Source organism: Hyla sarda, chromosome 6 (genome assembly GCF_029499605.1).
Source record: "Hyla sarda isolate aHylSar1 chromosome 6, aHylSar1.hap1, whole genome shotgun sequence".
Lineage (NCBI taxonomy): Eukaryota > Metazoa > Chordata > Amphibia > Anura > Hylidae > Hyla > Hyla sarda.
This window is the reverse complement of record NC_079194.1, coordinates 272,536,869-272,564,247: the sequence shown is the minus strand read 5'-3', so window position 1 is coordinate 272,564,247 and position 27,379 is coordinate 272,536,869. Positions and strand designations below refer to the sequence as shown.

Sequence of the window (27,379 nt, the reverse complement as noted above, 5' to 3'; positions counted from 1 at the left end):
GAATGGCAAAAATACTATTAGAGACAGCTTGATATACACTAAACCCAAATGTAAATGAGAGGTAAATGAAGGTAAATGTGAGATGTAGCTGATAGAACTGTTCAAGGAACTGTACTCGAGGTGGAATATTTGGCACATTCCAGCCAATCCACTCCTCCATGTCAAGGTGCACCAGAGCACAACGGTCTGGACCTGTACAACAAGTTCTACCACACCCCCACACAATAAAAGTAAGAAATACACATTGACAATTATGTATTCAAAATGTAATATGTATATTTTCTATATAACATACCTAGTAGCTTCCTTGTACATACACAAGGTTTTGCTTACATTCCTACAAATTTTAATATTCTTTTACTAATACTTCTTTTGTATCTTTTTAGTACCCTGAATATGGATTTTTGGGTGTTTCTGAAAAGATTCAACTTTTTCGACATAACCTAAACTCAGAAAATGTCCTAGAGCGTCTTATACCCAGCAATTTCATTGGAGAGGGGGACTTAATTGAAGTTGTTCTTCCTGGTAAGTATCTGGATGTTGGGATTCTATTACATCATACTTGATAATGAGACTAGAGACAGGAATACAGGAGTCTTCTTACTATAACAACTAGGAGCTCCGTATATGGAATGTTTAACTCAAAACAAAACAGGGAAATACCTACTGTAGCTAGCATAGAGGCCAGTGTTAAGCACTATTACACAGAACACCCTTGACATTAATAGGCCAGAGGCCTACAAGCACTTTGAATATGTAACTTAACATCACTGCCTTCACCACAGCTAGTCTTAGTAAAGCCATGAATGTGAGGCAGTAAATGCATCGCTGCAAACTATCCATCAAAGCAAAACATGCCATGGCATCTAGAAGATATTATTTAATACTAATTTTAAAGTCAGTCTTTGCTATACTTCTCTATAGTATAGAATGTGAGCTTGGCTGTTCCCGGTGCCATCCATCTCTAAAGAGGTTAACTCAGTGCTATATCTAGAGATGGGCAAATTGAATCTGACGAATCCGAATTTGTTACGAATTTCATGAAAAATGCGAATATCGCCGCAATTCTATCGCGTGAATCGCTTCATTAAACTCCAATTAGTGCGGTCCAGGCTCCAGGGCATCTAAAATGGCGGATCCACATGTGAGGACATGGGGCAAGGAATCCTGGGAAGGCGGGAACAAGGGTAAGCGGGATGACACTGAATCACATGCAGGATGCAGCATATCAGCAGCCAGTCACCCCTGTGATGTCACAGCCCTATATAATTGGCATCTTTTCACTGAAGAGAGATATATAGGGACAGACAGCACTGTGTGTTACACAGAAAAGCTTTTCCCAGCAGCTGTTCACCTCCTAGTCTAGTCAGCATTCTGTTGCACAGAGGGACACAGAGCAGTGTGTCTTTCACAGAAAAGCTTTCTTATGCAGCGATTCACCTCCCTGTCATTGTCTACAGCATTCTATTACAGAGAGCAGTTTGTTGCACAGAAGAACAGCAGCGATTCAGCTCAAGCACAAATCCTGCCTAGAAGCTCTGATACGGAAGGGAGTGAGATTGAGAAAGAAAGTGCAATTTTGGGTGTATTACACAGTGACTGTGTGCTGCTGCACTGGTGTCTACTGCTAGTGTTGTGCACAAATACTTTTTTAAGCATACTGTAGTGCATTTTTTTTGCCCTCATAAGTGCATACCACATACCTACTTCTAAGTGGTGTACTATTTTGTACCTGTTAAATTCTTAAAGAGTACCTGTCATCAACTAAACTTTCCCTGATCCCCCTCCCCATCTGTCCCTTACTCTAACTATGCCTATCCCTGTGTTTATTGAGGTTTAAAACGCTGTGGAAATACCTTTTTTTTTTTCCCTCTTCATTAGCTCAGGAGCACTGTTTTTCTGATGGGTGGAAGGAGGCGGGTCCCGGCAGGCATGATGTCACATGAAGCCTGGCCGGTACTCTGCTTCTGCCAGTCTTCCTGTATGCTGCTCTCCCTCTGCAGCAGTGTTTCCCAACCAGGGTACCTCCAGCTGTTGCAAAACTACAACTCCCAGCATGCCCTGACAGCCAACAGCTGTCCGGGCATGCTGGGAGTTGTAGTTTTGCAACAGCCGGAGGCACCCTGGTTGGGAAACACTGCTCTGCAGTGTGCATACAGACTAAGTACAGGGGAGGGGCAGGGAGAACACAGAGCAGGGGGGAGGGGGAGGTGACTGGCCTCTGTTATATGAGAGGCATGTGCAGGCTTGTAGCTCACAGTGCTGCTCCAGGCTGGGAGTGAGTCCTGAGCTGAGAGTACTGAACTTCCTGTGTAAGGACCAGAGCCCTTTCAGCATTAGTCCTAAAAGCTGTACACTTACTATGAAAAGCATAGGAAACTGCCTGCAGACCAGGCATAGAAGAGAGACCCCTAGTGGCCAAAAGTATAAAATGAAAAAACTGGTATAAATATTAATATTTTTTAATGAAGATATATTACAATATGTCTTCATTAATGATTATGAACAACATATTAAAAGTTTTTGTTGATGACAGGTACTCTTTAAGGGCCTAGATACTGTGAAAGGCCAGGTAGAAGTACTCACCGGCTGGTGTTGTACTCAAATACTTTCTTAGGCATACTGTAGCACATTTTTCTTCCCTCATAAGTGCATACCACATACCTACATCTAAGTGGTGTACTATTTTGTACCTGTTAAACTCTGAAGGGCCTAGATACTGTGAAAGCCTAGATACTGCAAAAGTACTCACAGGGACAGTGAGCAGTGTGTCTTTCACAGAAAAGCATTCTTACCGCAGCAATTCACCTCCCAGTCACTGTCTACAGCGTTCTATTACAGAGAGCAGGGTGTTGCACAGAAAAACAGCAGCGATTCAGCTCAAGCTCAAATCCTGCCTAGAAGCATTGATAGGGAAGGGAGAGAGGCTGAGAAAGAAAGTGCAATTTTGGGTGTAGTACACAGCGGCTGTGTGCTGTAGCACTGGTGTCTACTGCGGGTGTTGTGCACAAATACTTTTTTAAGCATACTGTAGCACATTTTTCTGCCCTCATAAGTGCACACCACATACCTACATCTAAGTGGTGTATTATTTTGTACCTGTTAAACTCTCAAGGGCCTGGATACTGTGAAAGTCCAGGCAAAAGTACTCACCAGTTGGTGTTGTAATCAAATACTTTTTTTAAGCAAACTGTAGCGCATTTTTCTCCCCTCATAAGTGCATACCATAGACATACATCTAAGTGGTGTACTATTTTGTACCTGTTAAACTCTGAAAGGACTAGATACTGTGAAAGTCCAGCCAAAAGTACTAACTGGCTGGTGTTGTACTCAAATACTTATTTAAGCATACTGTAGCACATTTTTCTCCCCTTATAAGTGCATACCACATATCTACATCTAAGTAGTATACTTTTTTGTACCTGTGAAACTCTCAAGGGCCTAGATTTTGTGAAAATCCGGGCAAAAGTAGTCACCGGCTGGTATACTCAAATACTTTTTTAAGCATTCTGTAGCACATTTTCCTCCCCTTATAAGTGCATACCACATACCTACATCTAAGTGGTGTACTATTTTGTATCTGTCAAACTCTCAAGGGTCTAGATACTGTGAAAGGCCAGGCAAAAGTACTCACCAGCTGGTGTTGTAATTAAATACTTTTTTAAGAGTACTGTAGCGCATTTTTCTCCCCTCATAAGTGCATATCACATTCGTTCATCTTAGTGGTGTACTATTTTGTACCTGTTAAACTCTCAAGGGCCTAGATACTGTGATAGGCCAGGCAAAAGTACTCACCGGCAGGTGTTGTACTCAAATACCTTTTTAAGCATACTGTAGCGCACAAAGAAGTGGCAGAGGCTTAAATTCATCAGGCGCAGGCAGAGGTCACGGCAGACTAGGGGTGAGTGGCTGCAGGAGTCGCAGCGAGAGGCCTGATCTCCTGGTATCAGCTAGCGGTCGTGTCTCGACCAGCAACCCGTCTGCCGTCATCGATTGGTTAACACGGTAATCCACTTCATCACAAGTGACATCTGATACCCCCAGTCAACAGTCGGTGGATTCCTCAGATACAACCCTCAGTTGGCATGGCCCGGGAGCAGTTCCTGTCCTCCCATTGCCTCTGTCCTATGCTGTTCCCTCTCCTACAGAAGTATCTTATGCTGTGGGTTCAGCTCCACTATTTAGTGAGGACAATCTAATAGAGGACAGTCAGCAGCTACTGCCCAGCCAAGAAGTGGAGGAGACATCTGCTGCTTCCTATGCTAGGCGGGCAAATTATGATGAGGAGAGTGACGTGGGAGGTGGTGTTGCCAGCGTTCAGGGTCCTGAAGCAGACACTGTTGGGAAACCTGAGGAGGACATCAGTGACGTACAGACTAGGGATGTACCGATACTGGTATCGGTAACGGGGGCTGATATTAGCCATTTGCATGGTATCGGGGACTCGTTTAATGTCCCCGATACCATGCCCGATACCTGGTGCCGCTCTGCTGTCCCGTTCTCCCGTCCTCCAGGCTGCATCATCTCGTCCTATGGAGGAGCATGTGACATATACATCACTCCGCCTCCTCCCCTGCGCCCAGCGTAGCGCTAAGGAGGAAGCGGAGGGATGTATATGTCACATGCTCCTCCATAGGACGCCAACCGTAGGACGGGAGAACGGGGTAGTGGAGCAGCAGCACCCAACAGAGGAGGTGAGCTGCCTGCAAGGAGGGGGGCTTCTACTAATGTCTACTGGGGGGGCCCTGCTGCTGTTTAAATGGGGGGGCTGTGACTGCTTAAACGGGGAGCCCTGCTGCTGTCTAAAGGGGGGCCCCTGCTGCTGTCTAAAGGGGGGCCACTGTTGCTGTCTAAAAGGGGCCCCTGCTGCTGTCTAAAGGGGGGCCCCTGCTGCTGTCTAAAGGGGGGCCCCTGCTGCTGTCTAAAAGGGGGCCCCCTGCTGCTGTCTAAAGGGGGGCCCCTGCTGCTGTCTAAAGGGGGCCCCTGCTGCTGTCTAAATGGGGGGGCCCTGCAGCTGTTTAATGGGGGGCCCTTCTGCTGTCTAAAGGGGGGCCCTTCTGCTGTCTAAAGGGGGGCCCTGCTGCTGTCTAAATGGGGGGGCCTGCTGCTGTCTATTGGGGGCCCTGCTGCTGTCTAAAGGGGGGCCCTGCTGCTGTCTAAAGGGGGGCCCCTGCTGCTGTCTAAAGGGGGGACCCTGCTGCTGTCTAAAGGGGGGCCCCTGCTGCTGTCTAAAAGGGGGCCCCCTGCTGCTGTCTAAAGGGGGGCCCCTGCTGCTGTCTAAAGGGGGCCCCTGCTGCTGTCTAAATGGGGGGGCCCTGCAGCTGTCTAATGGGGGGCCCTTCTGCTGTCTAAAGGGGGGGCCCTTCTGCTGTCTAAAGGGTGGCCCTGCTGCTGTCTAAATGGGGGGGGGCCTGCTGCTGTCTATTGGGGGCCCTGCTGCTGTCTAAAGGGGGCCCTGCTGCTGTCTAAAGGGGGCCCCTGCTGCTGTCTAAAGGGGGCCCCTGCTTCTGTCTAAAGAGGGGCCCTGCTGCTGTCTAAAGGGGGGCCCCTCCTGCTGTCTAAAGGGGGGCCCCTGCTGCTGTCTAATGGGGGGGGGGCCCTGCTTCTGTCTAATAAGGGGGCCTTCTGCTGTTTAAATGGGGGCCCACTGTCTAATGGGTGGCTGTGGTCTACAGGGGGGCTGCTACTTATGTCTAAAGGGGGGCTGCTGTCTATAAGGGGGGCTGCTGTCTACAGGGGGGCTGCTACTAATGACTGCCAGGGGGCTGCTGCTAATGTCTGCAAGGGGATACTACCTACTATTAAAGACAATCTTACAGCAGAGTCACCTGCACTGACTTGAATTTATATGTAGATAGTGCAGGTGACCCGGTTTCTACTGCTGCTCACCATGTGATCATCGGTCTCACCGCCAATGCAAATTCCCTGTTCTGTCCAATGGAGAAGAGAAAAATCTTGGCTCATACTACAGCAGCCGCCTCCATTGTACACAACAAGGAACCACGTATCAGCACGATAAACAGCGCCAGAAACCGGGTCACCCTGCTGTCAGATTCCCTTTAAAATATAAGTACTTGTACTTGGTGTCGGCGAGTACAAGAATTAAAGTATTGGTACTCGTACTCGGTCTTAAAAAAATGGTATCGGGACATCCCTAGTACAGACAATTGGGAGCCAGGTGCAGAAGGGGCTTCATCATCATCAGAAGAGGGCTGCAGGTTGCCCGTGAGGCAGCAGCTGAGCCAGTACGGTGGTAGCATGGTGGCAGAAGTGGAAAGTCTGAAGCCAAACATGCCCGGGGGAGACCATCTGCTTCGCGGCAGCCTACCTTCCCAGGAGGTAGTGGAACAGGGGTTCTTGGAGATGGCGGCAGTAGCAGTCAATTAGTGTAGACTGTTGGGAAAATCAGCTACTTGGCGGTGTGGCAGATTTTCATTAAGCATCCGCACATGCAAGATGTGTCGGCAGAAGGTGAAGCGTGGCCAGGGTCCCAATGTTGGCACCACAGCCCTGCGTCAACACATGCTGCGCCACCATAAAGCGGCCTGGGAGAACTGTGGCTCCAGTGTGGTGGTCCAGCCTGCTGCATCACCCAGTGGCATGCCGCTCACTCTTTCAGCCAGCCAAGGCTCCACCACCTCAGCCGAAGGGAGCTGTGTGTCATACCCTCCTTCTGTCACTCCAGATGCTCCTGCTTCTCCTACTTTGAGTCAGTCATTCCACCAGCAATCCATCGGCGAAGCCATGTCCAAGAGACAAAAGTATGCACCCACTCATCCAACGGCGCAGAAGCTGAATGTGCTCCTGTCCAAGTTGCTGGTGCTGCAGTCCTTCCCTTTTCAAGCGGTGGACTCTGCACCCTTCAGAGAACTGATGGCTTGTGCCGAGCCGAAGTGGAGAGTCCCAAGCCGTCATTTCTTTGCAAAGAGAAGGTGGACCAGTTCTTGAGGCTGTCGGTGTGTACCAAAGTGCACGGCAGCACCGATGTCTGGAGCTGAAACTATGGTCAGGGACAATACATGTCCTTTAGGGCCCACTGGGTGAATGTGGTTCCTGCACAGCCACAACACCAACTTGGACAGGTCACACCCCTTCCTCTTCCACGCTCCCAGGCTGTTGGTCCTGTGACAGTGTGCGACTCCGCCTCCTCATCCTCCACTGTGTCCTCAGCCTCCACTGCACGGCTAAGTCTCAGTGCCCCTTCAGCATACCATGTGTGCAGGGCACGGCGGTGTCACACTATTCTTCACATGGTTTGCCTTGGCGAACGTAGTCACACAGGGGAAGAACTGCCAAAAGTAATTCATAAAGAAATCGAAGCATGGCTTACTCCATGGAAACTGGAAATGAGAACCATGGTGACTGACAAAGAGAAGAATATCTGGTCTGCGCTGCGACAAGGAAGGCTGAGCCATGCGCCCTGCATAGCACACGTGTTCAATCTGGTTGTCAAGCAGTTCCTGAAGTGTTCCCCCCATTTGCAAGACATCCTAACAATGGGAAGGAAACGTTGCGTCCACTTAAGCCACTCGTACACCGCAAAGCACACCCTCCTTGAGCTGCGGCGTCAGAACGGTATCCCCCAACATAGTCTGATTTGCGATGTTGCCACCCGTTGGAATTCCACCCTTCATATGTTGGTTTTACTATATGAACAGAGAAAAGCCATTACTGATTTCTTGATGATCCAAGTGGATAGGGGTATTCCCATGTGTAACTTCAATGTCAACCAGTGGCAGCTCATACGCGACACCTGCCGTTTGCTCAGGCCCTTTGAGGAAGCCACATTATTTGTCGCCAGGATTACGGCATGATCAACGTCATTCCACTGCTTCATTTCCTATAACACGTGTTGGAAACGTTGGCTGGTCAGGGCACTGGAGACGTGGTCTTTACATCTCACGGCCCCATGAGCCCTGTGGGGGCTGAACTGTAGGAGGGGGAGGGGCACAGTGGAGCACAGTTTAGGTTTCACAAAATGGGCTGTTTTTCTAGTCATCTGACAGGAGAGGAGGAGCAGGAGCAGCCAGAGGAGCTAGAGGGTTATGAGGAAGGCGAGACAGAGGACCCAGACAAACCATGGCAGTATGAAGTAGAGATGGAGGCAGGTTGTCCCTCCGAGTTACTGCCACATCCACACGCTCTGCGGCAGTTATTCTAATAGCGATGCCTATAATCTGCATGTCATACTGAATAACAATGTTATTTCACTAACACAGCACACTCTCTATGCGTGTTAGGACAAGGCAAAGTGTTTTTAATAGCGATTCTGCACAAATAAATTCGGACCGAACTGAATCGGCTTAATCAAATTTTTCAAAAATTCGCTCATCTCTAGCTATATGCAATACTCTCTGTCTTTAGCATTGGGCACAGCACTGGGCAAACCTATTTAGAGAGATAGAGAGAGAGAGGGAGAGGGAGAGAATGGGGAACAGTGCATTTCTGCTACTGCCCGTAACGTAATGTAACGGACAATTTTCAGGGTTTTCATAACGGAACATTATAACGGATCTTTAAAATGGATGAATGTAAAGTGTGAAAAGGGCCTTACCTGTGGAATTATCACAAGAATCCAATGAAACAGCTTGGAGCGATAACAATGAACAATAACTGATTAAATTAAACATTCGCACTTTCATAGTCAGGGGGGGCGCTGAGAGGCAGGGGCTGGAGGAACAGGTATGATCTCGCTTGTTAAAAGACCGCCAACTTGATGCTCACCAGAATGGGTAATCAAAAAATTTTTATAAATTTAAATTAAAGAGTAGCTCCCACCATCCTTTTTTTTTCTTGTATCCCTGCCTATTGCCCATGTATCCCTAACCCCCTCCCTGCCTTTAATTTTTTTTTACATATTAAAAATACCTTTTGTCTGCCTGGTAGTGTGCTCACTACCAAGCAGACTTCCCCAGCAGGAGCGACGTCACTGATGCCTGCTGGGGGGGACTTCTGCCATTAGTTCATCTATACAGGGTGCCTCCAGCTGTTTCACCACTACAACTCCCAGCTTGCCCTGACATTTATTGGCTGTCAGGGCGTGCTGGGAGTTGTAGTGGGGTAGCCACTGGAGGCATACTATATAGGTGAACACCGTATCTGTGATGGTCGCAGCTGTCGAACTTCCCGTTCCCTGCTGCTCAATCCACTCCCCCCTGCCGCTCAATCCACTCCCCCGCCGCTCAATCCACTCCCCTCTGCCACGCAATCCACTCTCCCCCGCTCAAACCACTCCCCCCGTTAAATCCACTCCCCCCCGCTCAATCCACTCCCCCCCCCCACTCAATCCACTCCCCCCGCTCAATCCACTACCCCCCGCTCAATCCACTACCCCCCACCCGCTCAATCCATTACCCCTACACACCCGCCCGCCCACAAAAGAATAAACAGAACAGTCATAGCGGAGCCGCTGCGCATGATATTTTACCGGGGCCTGCGTGCAAGGCCAGGGAGCCTGCGCGCATTCTCTTCATTCAAAGCGCTCCCTCCCGCCTGTCTGATTGACAGGCAGGGAGCGAGCTCAGCCTGACTGAATTCGGACCGATGCCCTGCCGGCATCGGTTCGATTTCAATCGTGACGTCTTGCCAGGCTGCAGCCGGCCGCTAGGAGGGAGACCCCTAGTGGCCGGTTTTTAAATGTGAATTAAACTATTTTAATGGGAAAAAAAATTATGAAGGTATATTAGAGATATGTTGTAGTACATAAGTACTACAATATATAAAAAAAATAATTTGGTGATAGTGCCCATTTAAATTAAATAAAAATTACATAAAAAATCTGCCACATCCAGACGCTCTGCGGCAGTTATTCTAATAGCGATGCCTATAATCTGCATGTCATACTGAATAACAATATTATTTCACTAACACAGCACACTCTCTATGCGTGTTAGGACAAGGCAAAGTGTTTTTAATAGCGATTCTGCACAAATAAATTCGGACCGAACCGAATCGGCTTAATCAAATTTTTCAAAAATTCGCTCATCTCTAGCTATATGCAATACTCTCTGTCTTTAGCATTGGGCACATCACTGGGCAAACCTATTTAGAGAGATAGAGAGAGAGAGGGAGAGAATGGGGAACAGTGCATTTCTGCTACTGCCCGTACACAGCTAACTGGACAGAGCATAGCAATGTTACTTTAGAGCAATCCCACATGTGAAAGATTGAACTAATAAAAAACATTGAGAATCTTCCTAAAATTGCCCAAATTTTGTATACATAACAGTTTAAAACTTTCAACATTAGTCCTAATCAGTTAGCTAAAAGATACTGGGGGGACTTTTTTTTTTGCTCTGTATGTGTGGCTGTGGGCAAACTCTGCTAGTTGCTGCCCCAAATCAAGTTTGGCTGCCCAGAAGTCCAGTGGAGCTTGCACAAACTCACGTACCACAGTCAAAATTCTAGCGAGAGTTAAGAGGCTGTGGTAAAGTGCTGTGCAATTGGTAGCTCACTGGGATGTGCATGCACAGTTGCCTCTCTTCTTTTGCGGCCGCTCCAACAGGTTGCTGATTCGCTGGGAGGCGTAATGCTGGGTTGCCGAATTCACCAGCCTACTCATTAAGCCCACCCTTTTATTTAAATATTCATAGGTTTGTCCTCATGTCCTAGTGTCATGAGAGGCAGCGGCTCACGTGACTGCTGTACACCATTTGCCTGTGCCCAGTCATTTTTGTAAGTATAGTAACTCTGCCATTGATTTCCATCAAAAAATGTGTCCAAAAAAGTCACTATGATAAATCCCTGACCACTGCATCCAACCATTCCGATTTGACTGTGAGCAGTGTTTTGGTCCCACAAATTGGCTATATGGTAAAAAGTTTCAGAAAAGTCGCACGGAACGCACATGCGCCTTTTGTGCAAAATGTCTAAATCACTTGATAAATTCCCCCCCCCCTATATATATTGTGTGTTTTGAACTAATACATGTCAAATAAACCCTATTACCTACTGAAAGCTAAGTTATCCCAGTGCTTCGACCAGGGCCTATACCAGTCAACCTAGACAGAAATAGTTGGTAATAATGAATAACTGTGGATATTTTAATGGTTTATTGTGGACATTTATATTATAGCACACTATCAGCAATTACTTTGCCCATACACCGAGATCAACCTTCCTTTGTTGTTAGACTTTAGAATATTTGTTTATCAACTTGCAGTGTTAAGTGATCGTTGTTTTCAAGCTTATTATTATAAAAAATGACAAACTTTCATCATTATTCTTTTTTTTCATACAGCTTCTGTGTCCCTCGACTTCTCAATCCGACCTCACATCCTATTAGTTCACTCCTACAAATCTCCTGCCTTTTGTGACTATTGTGGGGAAATGTTGTTTGGTTTAGTGAGACAAGGCCTAAAATGCCAAGGTAAGCTGAAGCATTATATACACTGTCAAAAAGAAAAACTGTCGTTATTCCCCATAGCAACTAAAGCTGTGCTATGATTGGTTGCCATGGTCAAATACTGGTTTGATTTGTCCACAACAACCAATCACTGCCCAGCTTTCAATTTACCAAAGCAGTCTAAGAAATGAAAGATGAGCTGTGATTGGTTGCCATGGGCAAAATTAGACAGTTTTTGACTCCCAACTCTGATAAATCTGATAAATCTCCCCTTATGCCTTTATAATTTTAAAGGGGTACTCCACTTCTCAGCGTTTGGAACAAACTGTTCAGAATGCTGGAGCCGCCGGTGCCGGGAGTTTGTGACGTCATAGACCCCCCCCCCCCCTCATGATGTTACGCCCCGCCCCCTCAATGCAAGTCTATGGGAGGGGCATGACAGCCGCCATGCCCCCTCCCATAGACTTGCATATAGGAGGCGAGACATCATGAGGGGGCGGGGCTATGATGTCACGAGCTCCCAGTGCCAGCTCCAGCGTTGGGAGCAGTGGAGTACCCCTTTAACGTAGGTACAAAAACATGTATAACTTATTGTATCTGGTGTTAACTCTGTGTGACATATAGTCCAGAGATAGATTTGTGATTTTTATATCTTTATGACTGAAACCTTCCTGCACTTTTTACCAGATCAATGCTTCCACGGAGTTTGTTCGATAGTTTGCATTCTGGGAAGTGTTCTCTACACACCAGACATATACTAAATGAACTCATTTATTTCTCTATTATTAAACTGTAATAGGGCTTGTTCACACAAACTGATTTTTGTGCGGATTTTCTGTAGCTGATCTGCTGCTTTTTATTTTCTGCTGCTTATTTTATTATTGACTTACCAACACAAAATAAGCAGCAGAAAAAGAGCTGTTGAAAATTAGCTGCAGAAAATAAGCAGCTGAAAATCTGCAGCAAAATCCACACTAAAATAAGCAGCAAAATACACTTGTGTGAACGTACTCTTTTGCATAACAATTAAAAGGGAGATTTACTTAGACATCGGTGGCTGCCCATGTGGCAGACTTAGAAATCTTTACCAGCTATAAGCTGGCATAGATTTCTATTGTAAATTAAAGTAAATAATGCAATTTTTATACCATTTTCCAAAAGCTTTGGGCATTGCATATCCCAACCAGAAAATTGCAAATGTTTTGTGCAAATGAGCTCTCCACAAATATGTTTAAATCAAAAACTGACATATATTGTTTAATAGATTCTCCTTTAACTTTCTTCTGCAATTTGAAGTACATATGAATATGTTCTCAGAGCCAGTCAAACTGTAGCCCTTGGCAATATTAAAAGTGGGACATCAAATGTTGAAATATCGCATCAACACAGTCACATGCTATATACTATACAAAGACCAGTATAACCAAAAATACCATAACACAAAGCCAAAATAATACTGTCACACCAGAAGCACCATTATTACTAAACAATGACTACATTTTCCACCATGTTGAATAGAAAACATTTTACAGAGAACAATAAGACCAATAACTCATAGGTCATATTTGATTAAAGGGGTACTCCAGTGGAAAACTATTTTTTTAAATCAACTGGTGCCAGAAAGCTAAACAGATTTGTAAATGACTTCTATTTAAAAATCTTAATCCTTCCAGTACTTATCAGCTGCTGCATACTACAGAGGAAGTTCTTTTCTTTATGAATTTATTTTCTGTCTGACCACAGTGCTCTCTGCTGACACCTCTGTCCTTGTCAGGAACTGTCCAGACCAGGAGAGATTTGCTATGGGGATTTGCTCCTACTCTGGACAGTTCCTGACATGGACAGAGGTGTCAGCAGAGAGCACTGAGGTCAGACAGAAAAAAAAATCATAAAGAAAAGTACTTCCTATGTAGTATACAGCAACTGATAAGTACTGGAAGGATTAAGATTTTTAAATAGAAGTAATTTACAAATCTGTTTAGCTTTCTGGCACCAGTTGATTTAAAAAAATAGTTTTCCACTGGAGAACCCCTTTAATCAAATATAACCTATGAGTTATTGGTCTTATTGTTCTCTGTAAAATGTTTTCTATTCTATTAGAACTTCCTCTGTAGTATACAGCAGCTGATAAGTACTGGATTTTTAAACAGAAGTAATTTACAAATCTGTTTAACTTTCTGGCACCAGTTGATTTAACAAAAAAAAAAAAAATCCACTAGAGTACCCCTTTAAAGTCATTTACATTTTCTGTCATTTCCATCTGGCCCAGACCACCAGGATGACTTCTTACAGCCACAACCGACTTATTTGCAAAACAAACATCCTATCTTCCTTACTTTTTCAGCAGCCTCTGCAAAGTCTCCCATCTGCACAAACTTCCCATCCATAGTGCACACAAACTTCTCATCCATAGTGCCTCAGTACCTCCCATTTTCTAGGCAGGTTGGTTCCTGGATAACTTTCCATTTTGTTAGGTAGGTTGGACGTAGACAGGAACCTGTACTCTTGCCTACCCATCATCCTAGCCCTCATCCTGGCCACCAAGGCCAAAAGTCTGGTGACCTTGATCTGTGGGGGCCCCCTTGGGGGTGGGAGCTCTCAGAGACAGCCTTGCATATTCTATATACTGTAGGTATTTAATAGAAACCCCAGTCTGACAGTTGGAACATCCCTGTATTTCTTGCTGTTGCAAAAAATGATTAAATATCAGTAACAGTAATATACTATAGCACAACAGGCTTAATTATATAAGGCCTATAGTATGTCAGCATGTTGACATAAAATAAAGCAGATAAGGTAAAACACGTTTTTTTAAATAAATATTATTGATATGATTTATGGTTTATTTTGACATTTCTTACCTTCTAATATTCTAGGCTGTGGTCTAAACTATCACAAAAGATGTGCCTTTAAGATACCTAACAATTGCAGGGGTGTAAAAAGAAGTCACCTTTCCAGTAGATCATTTACAGGAGCAAGTTCTATCACCAAGCAAAGAGCTGTGACACTACCTACTGGAGGCAGCTTAGAAGACCTAGGAGGAAATATCTCAGAGCAACAGGTAACTAGTGTTGAGCGGCATAGGCCATATTCGAATTCGCGAATATTCGCGAATATATGGACGAATATTCGTATATATTCGCGAATATTCGCATATTCGTTATATTCTCGTTTTATTTTCGCATACGCGAAGATTCGCGTATACGAAAATTAAAATATGTGAAAATTCGCATACACAAAATTAGTACGTGCGAAAATTCGCATATGCGAAAATTAGCATATGCTAATTTTCGCATATTTGAATTTTCGCACGCCAGTCTCACACAGTAGTATTACAGCCTTCTTTACACCACACAAGCTGGAAGCAGAGAGGGGTGATCACTGTGATGTGTACTGTGAAGAAAAAAAAAAAAAAAAAAAAACGAATATTCGTAATTACGAATATATAGCGCTATATTCGCGAAATTCGCGAATTCGCGAATATGCGATATTCGCGAATAATATTCGAATTGCGAATATTCGCGAGCAGCACTACAGGTAACATGATCATTTATGGCCACAATGGCTTTTATCTCTAATGTGTTACTTTAGTCACTAGCAAAGTTGCTTGTTCAGGGTGATTCAGAAAGGATGATAGAAAAGTAAATGATTGTATTTAATGTAACATCAGTGGTAAATGGCCGGAAACTAAAAGTCAAAGAAAAACAGGCTTAGTTGCCCAATAGCAACCAATCACGTCACAGCTTTCAATTTCAAGAGACAAATTTAAAATATGCTTAGTTACTAGTCGGCTACCCATGGGTCAGTCTTGGGTCCTATTCTTTTTAATATAGTTAGTAATAATCTTGTAGAGGGATCATATAGTCAAGGATCAATCATAGCAGATAATACTAAGGTCTGTAAAGTGGTTAACACAATAGAGGACAGTGAACTGTTACAAATGAATCTGGATAGGTTGGAGGTTTGGGCAAGAAAGTAGCAGATGAGGTTCAACATTGAGAAATGTAAGGTTATGCACAGGGGGGGGGGGGGGGGTGTCAATCCAGGCTGGGATTATATCTTAAATGGAAAACACTGGGGATGACTGATATGGAAAAGGATTTAGGAGTTTTAGTCAAAAGTAAATTGTCAGGCAACTGCTGCCAGTGCAAATTAGAGAATGGGGTGATCAATAAGGGGCATAGATGACCACGACAAGTAAATAATTATACCGATTTACAAATCACTAGTCAGACCACACATATAATACTGTATACAGTACTGGGCACCAGTGTACAAGAAAGATAAAGTGGAGCTGGAGAGGGTTCAAAGACAGGCAACCAGAGTAATAAGGGGAATGGGAGAACTATAGTACCCAGAAAGATTATCAGAATTAGAGTTATTACGTTTAGAAAAGAGACGGCTTAGGGGCAACCTAATAACTATGAATAAATATACTGCTCAAAAAAATAAAGGGAATACTTAAACAACACAATGTAACTCCAAGTCAATCACACTTCTGTGAAATCACACTGTCCACTCAGGAAGCAACACTGGTTAACAATCATTTTCACATGCTGTTGTGCAAATGTAACAGACAACAAGTGGAGTATAGGCAATTAGCAAGACACCCCCAATAAAGGAGTGGTTCTGCAGGTGGTGACCACAGACCACTTCTCAGTTCCTATGCTTCCTGGCTGATGTTTTGGTCACTTTTGAATGCTGGCGGTGCTTTCACTCTATTGGTAGAATGAGATGGAGTCTACAACCCACACAAGTGGCTCAGGTAGTGCAGCTCATCCAGGATGGCGCATCAATGTGAGCTGTGGCAAGAAGATTTGTTGTGTCTGTCAGCGTAGTGTCCAGAGCATGGAGGCGCTACCAGGAGACAGGCCAGTACATCAGGAGACGTGGAGTAGGCCGTAGGAGGGCAACAACCCAGCAGCAGGACCGCTACCTCCACGTTTGTGCAAGGAGGAGCAGGAGGAGCACTGCCCGAGCCCTGCAAAATGATCTCCAGCAGGCCACAAATGTGCATGTGTCCACTCAAACGGTCAGATACAGACTTAATGAGGGTGGTATGAGTGCCTAGCGTCAGCAGGTGGGGTTGTGCTTACACCCCAACACCGTCCAGGACATTTGGCATTTGCCAGAGAACACTAAGAATGTGCTCTTCACAGATGAAAGCAAGCAGGTTCACACTGAGCACATGACAGACGTGACAGAGTCTGGAGGCACTGTGGAGAAAGTTCTGGTGCCTGCAACATCCTCCAGCATGACCGTGGGCGGTGGGTCAGTAATGGTGTGGGGTGGCATTTCTTTAGGGGGCCGCACAGCCCTCCATGTGCTTGCCAGAGGTAGCCTGACTGCCATAAGGTACCGAGATGAGATCCTCAGACCTCTTGTGAGACCATATGCTGGTGCAATTGGCCCTGTGTTCCTTCTAATGCAAGACAATGCTAGACCTCATGTGGCTGGAGTGCGTCAGCAGTTCCTGCAAGAGGAAGGCATTGATGCTCTGGCCTGCCTGTTCCCCAGACCTGAATCCGATTGAACACATCTGGGACATCATGTCTCACTCCATCCACCAACGCCACGTTGCACTACAGATTGTCCAGGAGTTGGTGGATGCTTTTGTCCAGGTCTGGGAGGACATCCCTCAGGAGACTATCCGCCACCTCATCAGGAGCATGCCCAGGCATTGTAGGGAGGTCATGTGGTCACGTGGAGGCCACACACACTACTGGGCCTAATTTTGACTTGTTTTAAGGACATTACATTAAAGTTCTATCAGCCTGTAGAGTGGTGTTCCACTTTGATTTTGAGTGTGACGCCATATCCAAACCTCCATGGGTTGATAAATTTGATTTCCATTGATCATTTTTGTGTGATTTTGTTGTCAGCACATTCAACTATGTAAAGACGAAAGTATTTAATACGATTAGTTCATTCATTCAGATCTAGGATGCGTTATCTTAGTTTTCCCTTTATTTTTTTGAGCAGTGTATATCAGGGGGCAGTAGAAAAATCTCTCTCATAATCTATTTATACCCATGACTTTATCTATGACAAGGAGGGTTTTACACCAGCACAGATGGGAGTTATTTACTGTAAGAGCAGTGAAACTATGGAAATCATACAATACAAAGGGGCCTGGATGCTTTTCTGGAAATAATAACATTATAGGTTATGGACACTAGATTTCTAGGGACTGAATGTTGAATTTATTGTGAAGGAATTTCACACCCTAGTATGGGCATTTGACATCAGCTGCCTCAAAGGTTTTTTTTTTTCGCTTTCTTCTGGATCAATACAGTACGAGCACAATAGTTTTATACCTTATGCATAATTATGAACTTATTATAGATGGCAACATTGAAACAAGAGAGAGTTTTTGCTTGTTGGAATTTGCAAGAATGGAGTAGTGACAGTAAAGCGTATAAATTTGGTAAATGTCCTCAGAATAGAAACTACATTTTGCATTGGGTGAAACACTGGGAGTGTATGTCATGGGCAATCCAAAGACTTAGGAAGAAACAATGAGCAGTAGTTGAGCTGTGTACGAGCGTACTCCTAGCAAGTCAGCCAAGCTATTATTATAGAACTATAGTGCTACAAACCACAGTATGACATATCTTGCATTTTAAATCATACAGATTACATCTTCTTTAGGAAAGCAGATGAGAAACTAAAGTGCCATGACTACTGCATAGACATGCAGGGCTGAATGGGCGAGGACATAGTCACTGATAGCCTGTTGCTTAGTGATGATGAGGCTACCTTCCAGCTCAGTGGGAAGATTGATCACTAGAGATGAGCGAGCTTTTAATCCAAATTTATTTGCGGCTATTTCTGGGCTACAGAGAGCCTCAATACGGGTGTAGAACACTTTGCTGTTGTCACGATACGGCTGGCTGGAGGTGGATCCTCTGTGCCAGAGAGGGATTGGCGTGGACCGTGTTGGTGGACCGGTTCTAAGTTGCTACTGGTATTCACCAGAGCCCGCCGCAAAGCGGGATGGTCTTGCAGCGGCGGTAGCAACCAGGTCGTATCCACCAGCAACGGCTCAACCTCTTTGACTGCTGAAGATAAGCGCGGTACAAGGGAGTAGACAAGAGCAAGGTCGGACGTAGCAGAAGGTCAGGGCAGGCAGCAAGGAGCGTAGTCAGGGGCAACGGCAGGAGGTCTGGAACACAGGCTAGGAACACACAAGGAAACACTTTCACTGACACAATGGCAACAAGATCCGGCGAGGGAGTGCAGGGGAAGTGAGGTATAAGTAGGGAGTGCACAAGTGAACATACTGATTAAGCCTGCTGCGCCAATCAGTGGCGCAGTGGCCCTTTAAATTGCAGAGACCCGGAGTGCGCGCGCCCTAAGGAGCGGGGCCGCGCGCGCCGGGACAAGATAGACGGGGAACGGGTCAGATACGGGAGCCGGGATGCGCATCGCGAGCGGGCGCCTCCGGCCTCACGAATCGCATCCCGGCTGGGAGTGATATTGCAGCGCACCCGGTCAGCAGGTCTGACCGGGGCGCTGCGAATAAGAGGATGCTGCGAGCGCTCCGGGGAGGAGCGGGGACCCGGAGCGCTCGGCGTAACAGTACCCCCCCCCTTGGATTTCCCCCTCTTCTTGGAGCCTGAGAACCTGAGGATAAGACTTTTGTCTAGGATGTTGTCCTCAGGTTCCCAGGATCTCTCCTCTGGGCCACAGTTTTCCCAATCCACCCAAAAAAATCTTTTCCCTCTGACAGTCTTGGAGGCCAGAATCTCCTTCACAGAGAAGACGTCAGATGAACCGGAAACAGGAGTGGGAGAAACAACTTTGGGAGAGAAGCGGTTAATGATGAGTGGTTTAAGGAGAGAGACATGGAAGGCATTGGGAATACGAAGAGAAGGAGGAAGAAGGAGTTTGTAAGAGACAGGGTTAATCTGGCACAAGACTTTGAAAGGGCCAAGATAGCGTGGTCCCAATTTGTAACTGGGGACACGAAAGCGGACATATTTAGCGGAGAGCCATACCTTGTCTCCGGGAGCAAAAATGGGGGGAGTTCTTCTTTTCTTATCAGCAAATCTTTTCATCCGGGATGAAGCCTGTAAAAGAGAATTTTGGGTCTCTTTCCATATGGTGGAAAGATCACGAGTCACTTCATCCACAGCGGGCAAACCAGAGGGCAAGGGAGTAGGGAGGGGAGGAAGAGGGTGACGGCCGTACACCACGAAAAATGGGGATTTAGCAGAAGATTCGGAGGCTCTGAAGTTGTATGAGAATTCGGCCCATGGTAGAAGATCTGCCCAGTCATCCTGGCGGGAGGAAACAAAATGCCGTAAATAGTCACCCAGGACCTGATTAATTCTTTCTACTTGCCCATTGGATTGGGGATGATAAGAAGAAGAGAAGTTTAATTTGATCTTGAGCTGTTTACAGAGGGCCCTCCAGAATTTAGACACGAATTGGACGCCTCTATCCAAGACGATATGCGTGGGCAAACCGTGAAGGCGAAAAATGTGTACAAAAAATTGCTTTGCCAACTGAGGCGCTGAAGGAAGATCAGGAAGAGGAATAAAATGTGCCATCTTGGAAAATAGATCAACGACCACCCAAACAACTGTGTTGCCACGGGATGAGGGCAAGTCCGTAATAAAGTCCATACCAATCTGTGACCAAGGCTGTTCAGGAACAGGCAGAGGATGAAGGAGACCAGCAGGCTTCTGGCGAGGAGTCTTATCCCGGGCACAGACAGTACAGGCCCGCACAAAATCAACAACATCAGTCTCCAGAGTCGGCCACCAATAAAATCGAGAGATGAGTTGCAAGGATTTTTTGATGCCCGCATGGCCTGCGAGGTGGGAGGAGTGTCCCCATTTGAGAATCCCGAGACGCTGGCGTGGAGAAACGAAGGTCTTCCCTGGAGGAGTTTGCCTGATGGAGGCTGGAGAAGTGGAGATCAGACAGTCCGGAGGAATTATGTGTTGCGGAGAGACCTCTACTTCAGAGGCATCAGAAGAACGAGAGAGGGCATCGGCCCTAATGTTCTTGTCAGCAGGGCGAAAATGGATTTCAAAGTTAAAACGGGCAAAAAACAACGACCACCTAGCCTGGCGAGGGTTCAGTCGTTGGGCAGACTGGAGATAGGAGAGATTCTTGTGATCAGTGTATATGATAACTGGAAATTTTGATCCCTCCAGCAGGTGCCTCCATTCCTCAAGCGCCAATTTAATGGCCAGTAGTTCTCGATCACCAATGGAGTAGTTTCTCTCCGCTGGAGAGAAGGTCCTAGAAAAAAACCCACAAGTAACAGCATGCCCGGAAGAATTTTTTTGTAGAAGGACAGCTCCAGCTCCCACAGAGGAGGCATCTACCTCCAATAGAAAGGGTTTAGATGGGTCAGGTCTGGAGAGCACGGGAGCAGAAGAAAAGGCAGACTTGAGATGTTTAAATGCGTCTTCCGCTTGGGGAGACCAGGACTTAGGATTGGCATTTTTCTTGGTTAAAGCCACGATAGGGGCCACAATAGTGGAGAAGTGTGGAATGAATTGTCTGTAATAATTGGCGAACCCCAAAAACGTTGGATAGCACGGAGTCCGGAGGGGCGTGGCCAATCTAAGACGGCAGAAAGTTTATCTGGGTCCATTTGTAGTCCCTGGCCAGAGACCAAGTATCCTAGGAAAGGAAGAGATTGACATTCAAAGAGACATTTCTCCATTTTGGCATAAAGTTGATTGTCCCGAAGTCTCTGAAGAACCATACGGACATGCTGGCGGTGTTCTTCTAAGTTGGCAGAAAAAATTAGAATATCGTCCAGATAAACCACAACACAGGAATATAGGAGATCACAAAAAATTTCATTAACAAAGTCTTGGAAGACGGCAGGGGCGTTACACAGGCCAAAGGGCATGACCAGATACTGAAAGTGTCCATCTCTGGTGTTAAATGCAGTCTTCCATTCGTCCCCCTCCCTGATGCGGATGAGATTATAAGCACCTCTTAAGTCCAGTTTGGTAAAGATGTGGGCGCCTTGTAGGCGATCAAAGAGTTCCGAGATAAGAGGTAAGGGGTAGCGTTTTTTTACCGTGATTTTATTAAATCCGCGGTAATCAATGCAAGGGCGTAGGGAGCCATCTTTTTTGGACACAAAAAAAAACCCAGCTCCGGCAGGAGAGGAGGACTTGCGGATAAACCCCTTTTTTAAATTCTCCTGGATGTACTCCGACATGGCTAGAGTCTCTGGAGCAGACAGAGGATAGATTCTGCCCCGGGGTGGAGTAGTACCTGGGAGGAGGTCAATAGGACAGTCATAAGGCCTGTGAGGAGATAAAGTCTCTGCTTGTTTTTTGCAAAAAACATCAGCATAGTCCATATAAGCCTTAGGAAGACCGGATACCGGGGGAACCACAGGGTCACGACAGGGAGTACTGGGAACCGGTTTAAGACAGTCCCTGAGACAAGAAGTACCCCAGTTCTTGATTTCTCCTGTGGACCAATCAAGGGTTGGGGAATGGCGTTGAAGCCACGGTAATCCAAGAAGAATTTCAGAAGTGCAGTTGGAGAGGACCAAAAATTCTATTTTTTCGTGATGGGGTCCGATGCTCATTAGGAGAGGTTCCGTGCGGTAACGCACGGTACAGTCCAATCTTTCATTGTTAACAGAATTGATGTAGAGGGGTCTGGCGAAACTGGTCACCGGGATGTTGAACCTGTTGATGAGAGAGGCCAAAATAAAATTTCCTGCAGATCCGGAATCCAAGAAGGCCATAGCAGAGAAGGAGAAGGTAGAAGAAGATATCCGCACAGGCACAGTAAGGCGTGGAGAAGCAGAGTTCACATCAAGAACTGTCTCACCCTTGTGCGGAGTCAGCGTACGTCTTTCCAGGCGGGGAGGACGGATAGGACAATCCTTCAAGAAGTGTTCGGTACCGGCACAGTACAGGCATAGGTTCTCCATGCGGCGTCGTGTCCTCTCTTGAGGTGTCAAGTGAGATCGGTCAACTTGCATAGCCTCCACGGCGGGAGGCACAGGAACGGATTGCAGAGGACCAGAGGAGAGAGGAGCCGGGGAGAGAAACCGCCTCGTGCGAACAAAGTCCATATCCTGGTGGAGCTCCTGACGCCTTTTGGAAAAACGCATGTCAATGCGGGTGGCAAGATGAATAAGTTCATGCAGGTTAGCAGGAATTTCTCGTGCGGCCAGCACATCTTTAATGTTGCTGGATAGGCCTTTTTTAAAGGTCGCGCAGAGGGCCTCATTATTCCAGGATAATTCGGAGGCAAGAGTACGGAATTGGATGGCGTACTCGCCAACAGAAGAATTACCCTGGACCAGGTTCAGCAGGGCAGTCTCAGCAGAAGAGGCTCGGGCAGGTTCCTCAAAGACACTTCGAATCTCCGTGAAGAAGGAGTGTACAGAGGCAGTGACAGGGTCATTGCGGTCCCAGAGCGGTGTGGCCCATGACAGAGCTTTCCCAGACAGAAGGCTGACTACGAAAGCCACCTTAGACCTTTCAGTAGAAAACTGGTCCGACATCATCTCCAAGTGCAGGGAACATTGCGAAAGAAAGCCACGGCAAAACTTAGAGTCCCCATCAAATTTATCCGGCAAGGATAATCGTAGGCCGGAAGCGGCCACTCGCTGCGGAGGAGGTGCAGGAGCTGGCGGAGGAGATTGTTGCTGAAGCTGTGGTAATAGCTGCTGTAGCATCACGGTCAGTTGAGACAGCTGGTGGCCTTGTTGCGCTATCTGTTGCGACTGCTGGGCGACCACCGTGGTGAGGTCGGCGACAACTGGCAGTGGGACTTCAGTGGGATCCATGGCCGGATCTACTGTCACGATACGGCTGGCTGGAGGTGGATTCTCTGTGCCAGAGAGGGATTGGCGTGGACCGTGTTGGTGGACCGGTTCTAAGTTGCTACTGGTATTCACCAGAGCCTGCCGCAAAGCGGGATGGTCTTGCAGCGGCGGTAGCAACCAGGTCGTATCCACCAGCAACGGCTCAATCTCTCTGACTGCTGAAGATAAGCGCGGTACAAGGGAGTAGACAAGAGCAAGGTCGGACGTAGCAGAAGGTCAGGACAGGCAGCAAGGATCGTAGTCAGGGGCAACGGCAGGAGGTCTGGAACACAGGCTAGAAACACACAAGGAAACGCTTTCACTGGCACAATGGCAACAAGATCCGGCGAGGGAGTGCAGGGGAAGTGAGGTATAAGTAGGGAGTGCACAGGTGAACATACTGATTAAGCCTGCTGCGCCAATCAGTGGCGCAGTGGCCCTTTAAATTGCAGAGACCCGGCGCGCGCGCCCTAAGGAGCGGGGCCGCGCGAGCCGGGACAAGACAGACGGGGAACGGGTCAGATACGGGAGCCGGGATGCGCATCGTGAGCAGGCGCCTCCCGCATCGCGAATCGCATCCCGGCTGGGAGTGATATTGCAGCGCACCCGGTCAGCAGGTCTGACCGGGGCGCTGCGAATGAGAGGATGCTGCGAGCGCTCCGGGGAGGAGCGGGGACCCGGAGCGCTCGGCGTAACAGCTGTGTTCTAACACACATATGGAGTGTGCTAGAGTAGTGAAATAATACTGTTATTCAGAATAACATGCAGATTACCGGCATCGCTTTTAGAATCACTGCCGCAGAGTGGCAAAATGACAGAGCCTGGAGGTGGCATCAGTATGAAGAGACCATATAGTGGCTGAATGACACAGCGTGGAGGTGTTGGCAGCATGAGGAGACCATATAGTGGCTGAATGACACAGCATGGAGGTGTGGGCAGCATGAGGAGTCCATTTAGTGTCTGAATGGCACAGCAAGGAGTTGACAGCAGCATGAGTAGACACTAGGCCTTCACAATCCCTAAGATTATAAGATGAATTCAGAATTTTAAACCAAAGATTTTGGGTAGCTAGTGCTACCATAACAAAATTTTTATTCCCAGACCCAGGCCCAGCAGCATCAGTAAACCATATATTGCCTGAATGACACAGCCTGGAGTTTGCAAAAGCAAGAGGAGACCATTGAAATATAAGAATTTTAAATAGAAATCTAAGATATTGAAATTGAGGATTTTGAAATGGAACTTTTAACTCCCAAGTTTTAGTGTCCCGGGCCCCGGCGTGTGGGTACAAAGGGCCTAATCTAACAAGGAGTCACATGTCACATGGCAGCACAATGACAGAGCCTGAAGGTGGCATCAGTAGGAGGAGACCATATAGTGTCTGAATGGCACAGCCTGGAGTTAGCTGAAGCATGAGGAGACCCTTCACAATTCCTAAGAAAAAAAGACAAAGTTTTAAATTTAAAGTGAAGATTTTGGGTAGCTAGTACTACCTTAACAAAAGTTTGTATTCCCAGGCCCAGGTCCAGCAGCATCAGTAAACCATATATTGCCTGAATGGCACAGCCTGGAGTTGGCTGAAGCATGAGGAGACCATATAGTGTCTGAATGGCACAGCCTGGAGTTGGTGGCCGATGAGGAGACGATAGGGCCTCACAATCTGTAATAATAGAATAATGAATTTTGAAATTTCAATTGAAGATGTATGGTACCTAGTGCTACCATAAACATAGATAGGTAATGTCCTAGGCTCAGCACCATCACTAAACCATGTTGTTGCTATATGACACATACAGGAGCAGGCAGCAGCATGAGTACACAAGAGGGATTCATAACCCCTTACATTGAAAGATCAATGTTGAAATCTCAATTAAGCATGCATTTAGCTAGTGCTAAACATCCAAAAATTTAAGGCCAAAGCCCAGCAGCATCAGTAGACCAAGTAGTTCCTGAAACACACAGTCAGGAGCAGGCATCAGCAGTACACCAGAGGGTTTCATAACCCCTTACATTGAAACATCAATGTTGAAATTTCTATTAAGCATGTATTTAGCATGTGCTAAACATCCAAAAACGTTAGGCCCAAGCCCAGAATCATCAGTAAGCCAGTAGTTCCTGAAAGACACAGTCAGGAGCAGGCATCAGCAGTACACCAGAGGGTTTCATAACCCCTTACAATGAAAGATCAATGTTGAAATTTCTATTAAGCATGTATTCAGCTTGTGCTAAACATCCAAAAATGTAAGGCCCAAGCCCAGAATCATCAGTAAGCCAAGTAGTTCCTGAAAGGCACAGTCAGGAGCAGGCATCAGCAGTACACCAGAGGGTTTCATAACCCCTTACAATGAAAGATCAATGTTTACATTTCTATTAAGCATGTATTTAGCTTGTACTAAACATCAAAAAATGTAAGGCCCAAGCCCCGAAACATCAGTAAGCTAAGTAGTTCCTGAAAGACACAGGAGCAGTCAGGAGCAGGCAGCAGCAGTACACCAGAAAGTTTCATAACCCCTAACATTGAAAGATCAATGTTGAAATTTATATTAAGCATGTATTTAGCTTTTACTAAACATCCAAAAATTTAAGGCCCAAGCCCAGAAGCTGCAATAAGCCAAGTAGTTCCTGAAACACACAGTCAGGAGCTGGCATCAGCAGTACACCCGAGGGTTTCATAACCCCTTACATTAAAAGATCAATGTTGAAATTTCCATTAAGCATGTATTTAGCTCCTGCTAAACATCCAAAAATGTAAGGCCCAAGCCCAGAAGCATCAATAAGCCAAGTAGTTCCTGAAACACACAGTCAGGAACAGGCATCAGCAGTACAAACGAGGGTTTCATAACCCCTTACATTGAAAGATCAATGTTGAAATTTCCATTAAGCATGTATTTAGCTAGTGCTAAACATCCAAAAATTTAAGGCCCAAGCCCAGAAGCATTAGTAGGCCAAGTAGCTCCTGAAAGACACAGTCAGGAGCAGGCATCAGCAGTACCCAAGAGGGTTTCATAACCCCTTACATTGAAAGATCAATGTTGAAATTTCCATTAAGCATGTATTTAGCAAGTGCTAAACATCAAAAAATGTAAGGCCCAAGCCCAGAAGCATCAGTAGGCCAAGTAGCTCCTGAAAGGCACAGTCAGGAGCAGGCATCAGCAGTACCCAAGAGGGTTTCATAACCCCTTACATTGAAAGAGCAATGTTGAAATTTCTATTGAGCATGTATTTAGCTAGTGCTAAACATCCAAAAATGTAAGACCCAAGCCCAGAAGCATCAGTAAGCCAAGTAATTCCTGAAAGACACAGGAGCAAGCATGAGCAGTATCAAAGAGGGTTTCATAACCCCTTACATTGAAAGATGAAGCTTGAAATCTCAATTAAGCATTTATGTTAGCTAGTTATACCATAACATACTTGGAGTTAATATCCCAGTTCCAGTAGCATCAGAAAACGGTAAATTGGCTGAATGACACAGCCTGGAGGTGGGGAAAGCGTAAGAAGCCCATATAGTGTCTGAATGGTACAGCCTGAAGGTGACTGAAGCAGGAGGAGACCATGGAAGTACAAGAATTTTTTATAGAAATCTAAGATATTGAAATTGAGGATTTTGAAATGGAACTTTTAACTCCCAAGTTTTAGTGTCCTGGGTCCCGATGTGTGGGTACAAAGGACCAAATCTAACAAGGAGTCCCATGTCACATGTCAGTACAATGACAGAGCCTGGAGGTGGCATCAGTAGCAGGAGACCATATAGTGTCTGAATGGCACAGCCTGGAGTTGGCTGAAACATGAGGAGACCTCAGGGCTTCACAATCCCTAAGAAAAAAAAAGACGAAGTTTGAAATTTAAACTGAAGATTTTGGGTAGCTAGTGCTACTATAGCAAAAAAATGTATTCCCAGGCCAAGGTTCAGCAGCATCAGTAAACAATATATTGGCTGAATGACACAGCCTGGAGTTGGCTGAAGCATGAGGAGACCATATAGTATCTGAATGGCAGCAGCATGACAAGAGTTGGCAGCAGCATGACAAGACCATTGAAATCTATGATATTTAAATTTAAGATTTTGAAATTTATATAATGGATTTAGTAATTGAAATTTCACTACTCTGCCTGACATACTCATTGCGTATATGAGGGGAGTACAAAACCCTTCAGTTCTCTTAAAACAGTATTTGTCCAGAACAGCAGCAGGTGTGCACTATTGGCTGTCCTTTCACAGTATATAAACC

The 27,379-nt window shown here is 46.0% G+C and overlaps 1 protein-coding gene across 5 annotated transcripts in view; it reads left to right on the top strand.

Annotated features, from left to right (window-relative positions):
- Nucleotides 1-27,379, top strand: part of LOC130277062 (serine/threonine-protein kinase D1-like) — a 188,413-nt gene that overhangs the window by 72,152 nt on the left and 88,882 nt on the right. For 4 of the 5 annotated variants that reach the window (XM_056527327.1, XM_056527326.1, XM_056527325.1 and 1 more), the window contains 3 exons: nucleotides 387-525; nucleotides 11,240-11,368; nucleotides 14,221-14,405. In XM_056527327.1, coding sequence (XP_056383302.1) covers nucleotides 387-525; nucleotides 11,240-11,368; nucleotides 14,221-14,405 — 453 coding nt within the window. The remainder of the gene's footprint in view (nucleotides 1-386; nucleotides 526-11,239; nucleotides 11,369-14,220; nucleotides 14,406-27,379) is intronic. The other variant, XM_056527329.1, reaches the window with a different exon arrangement.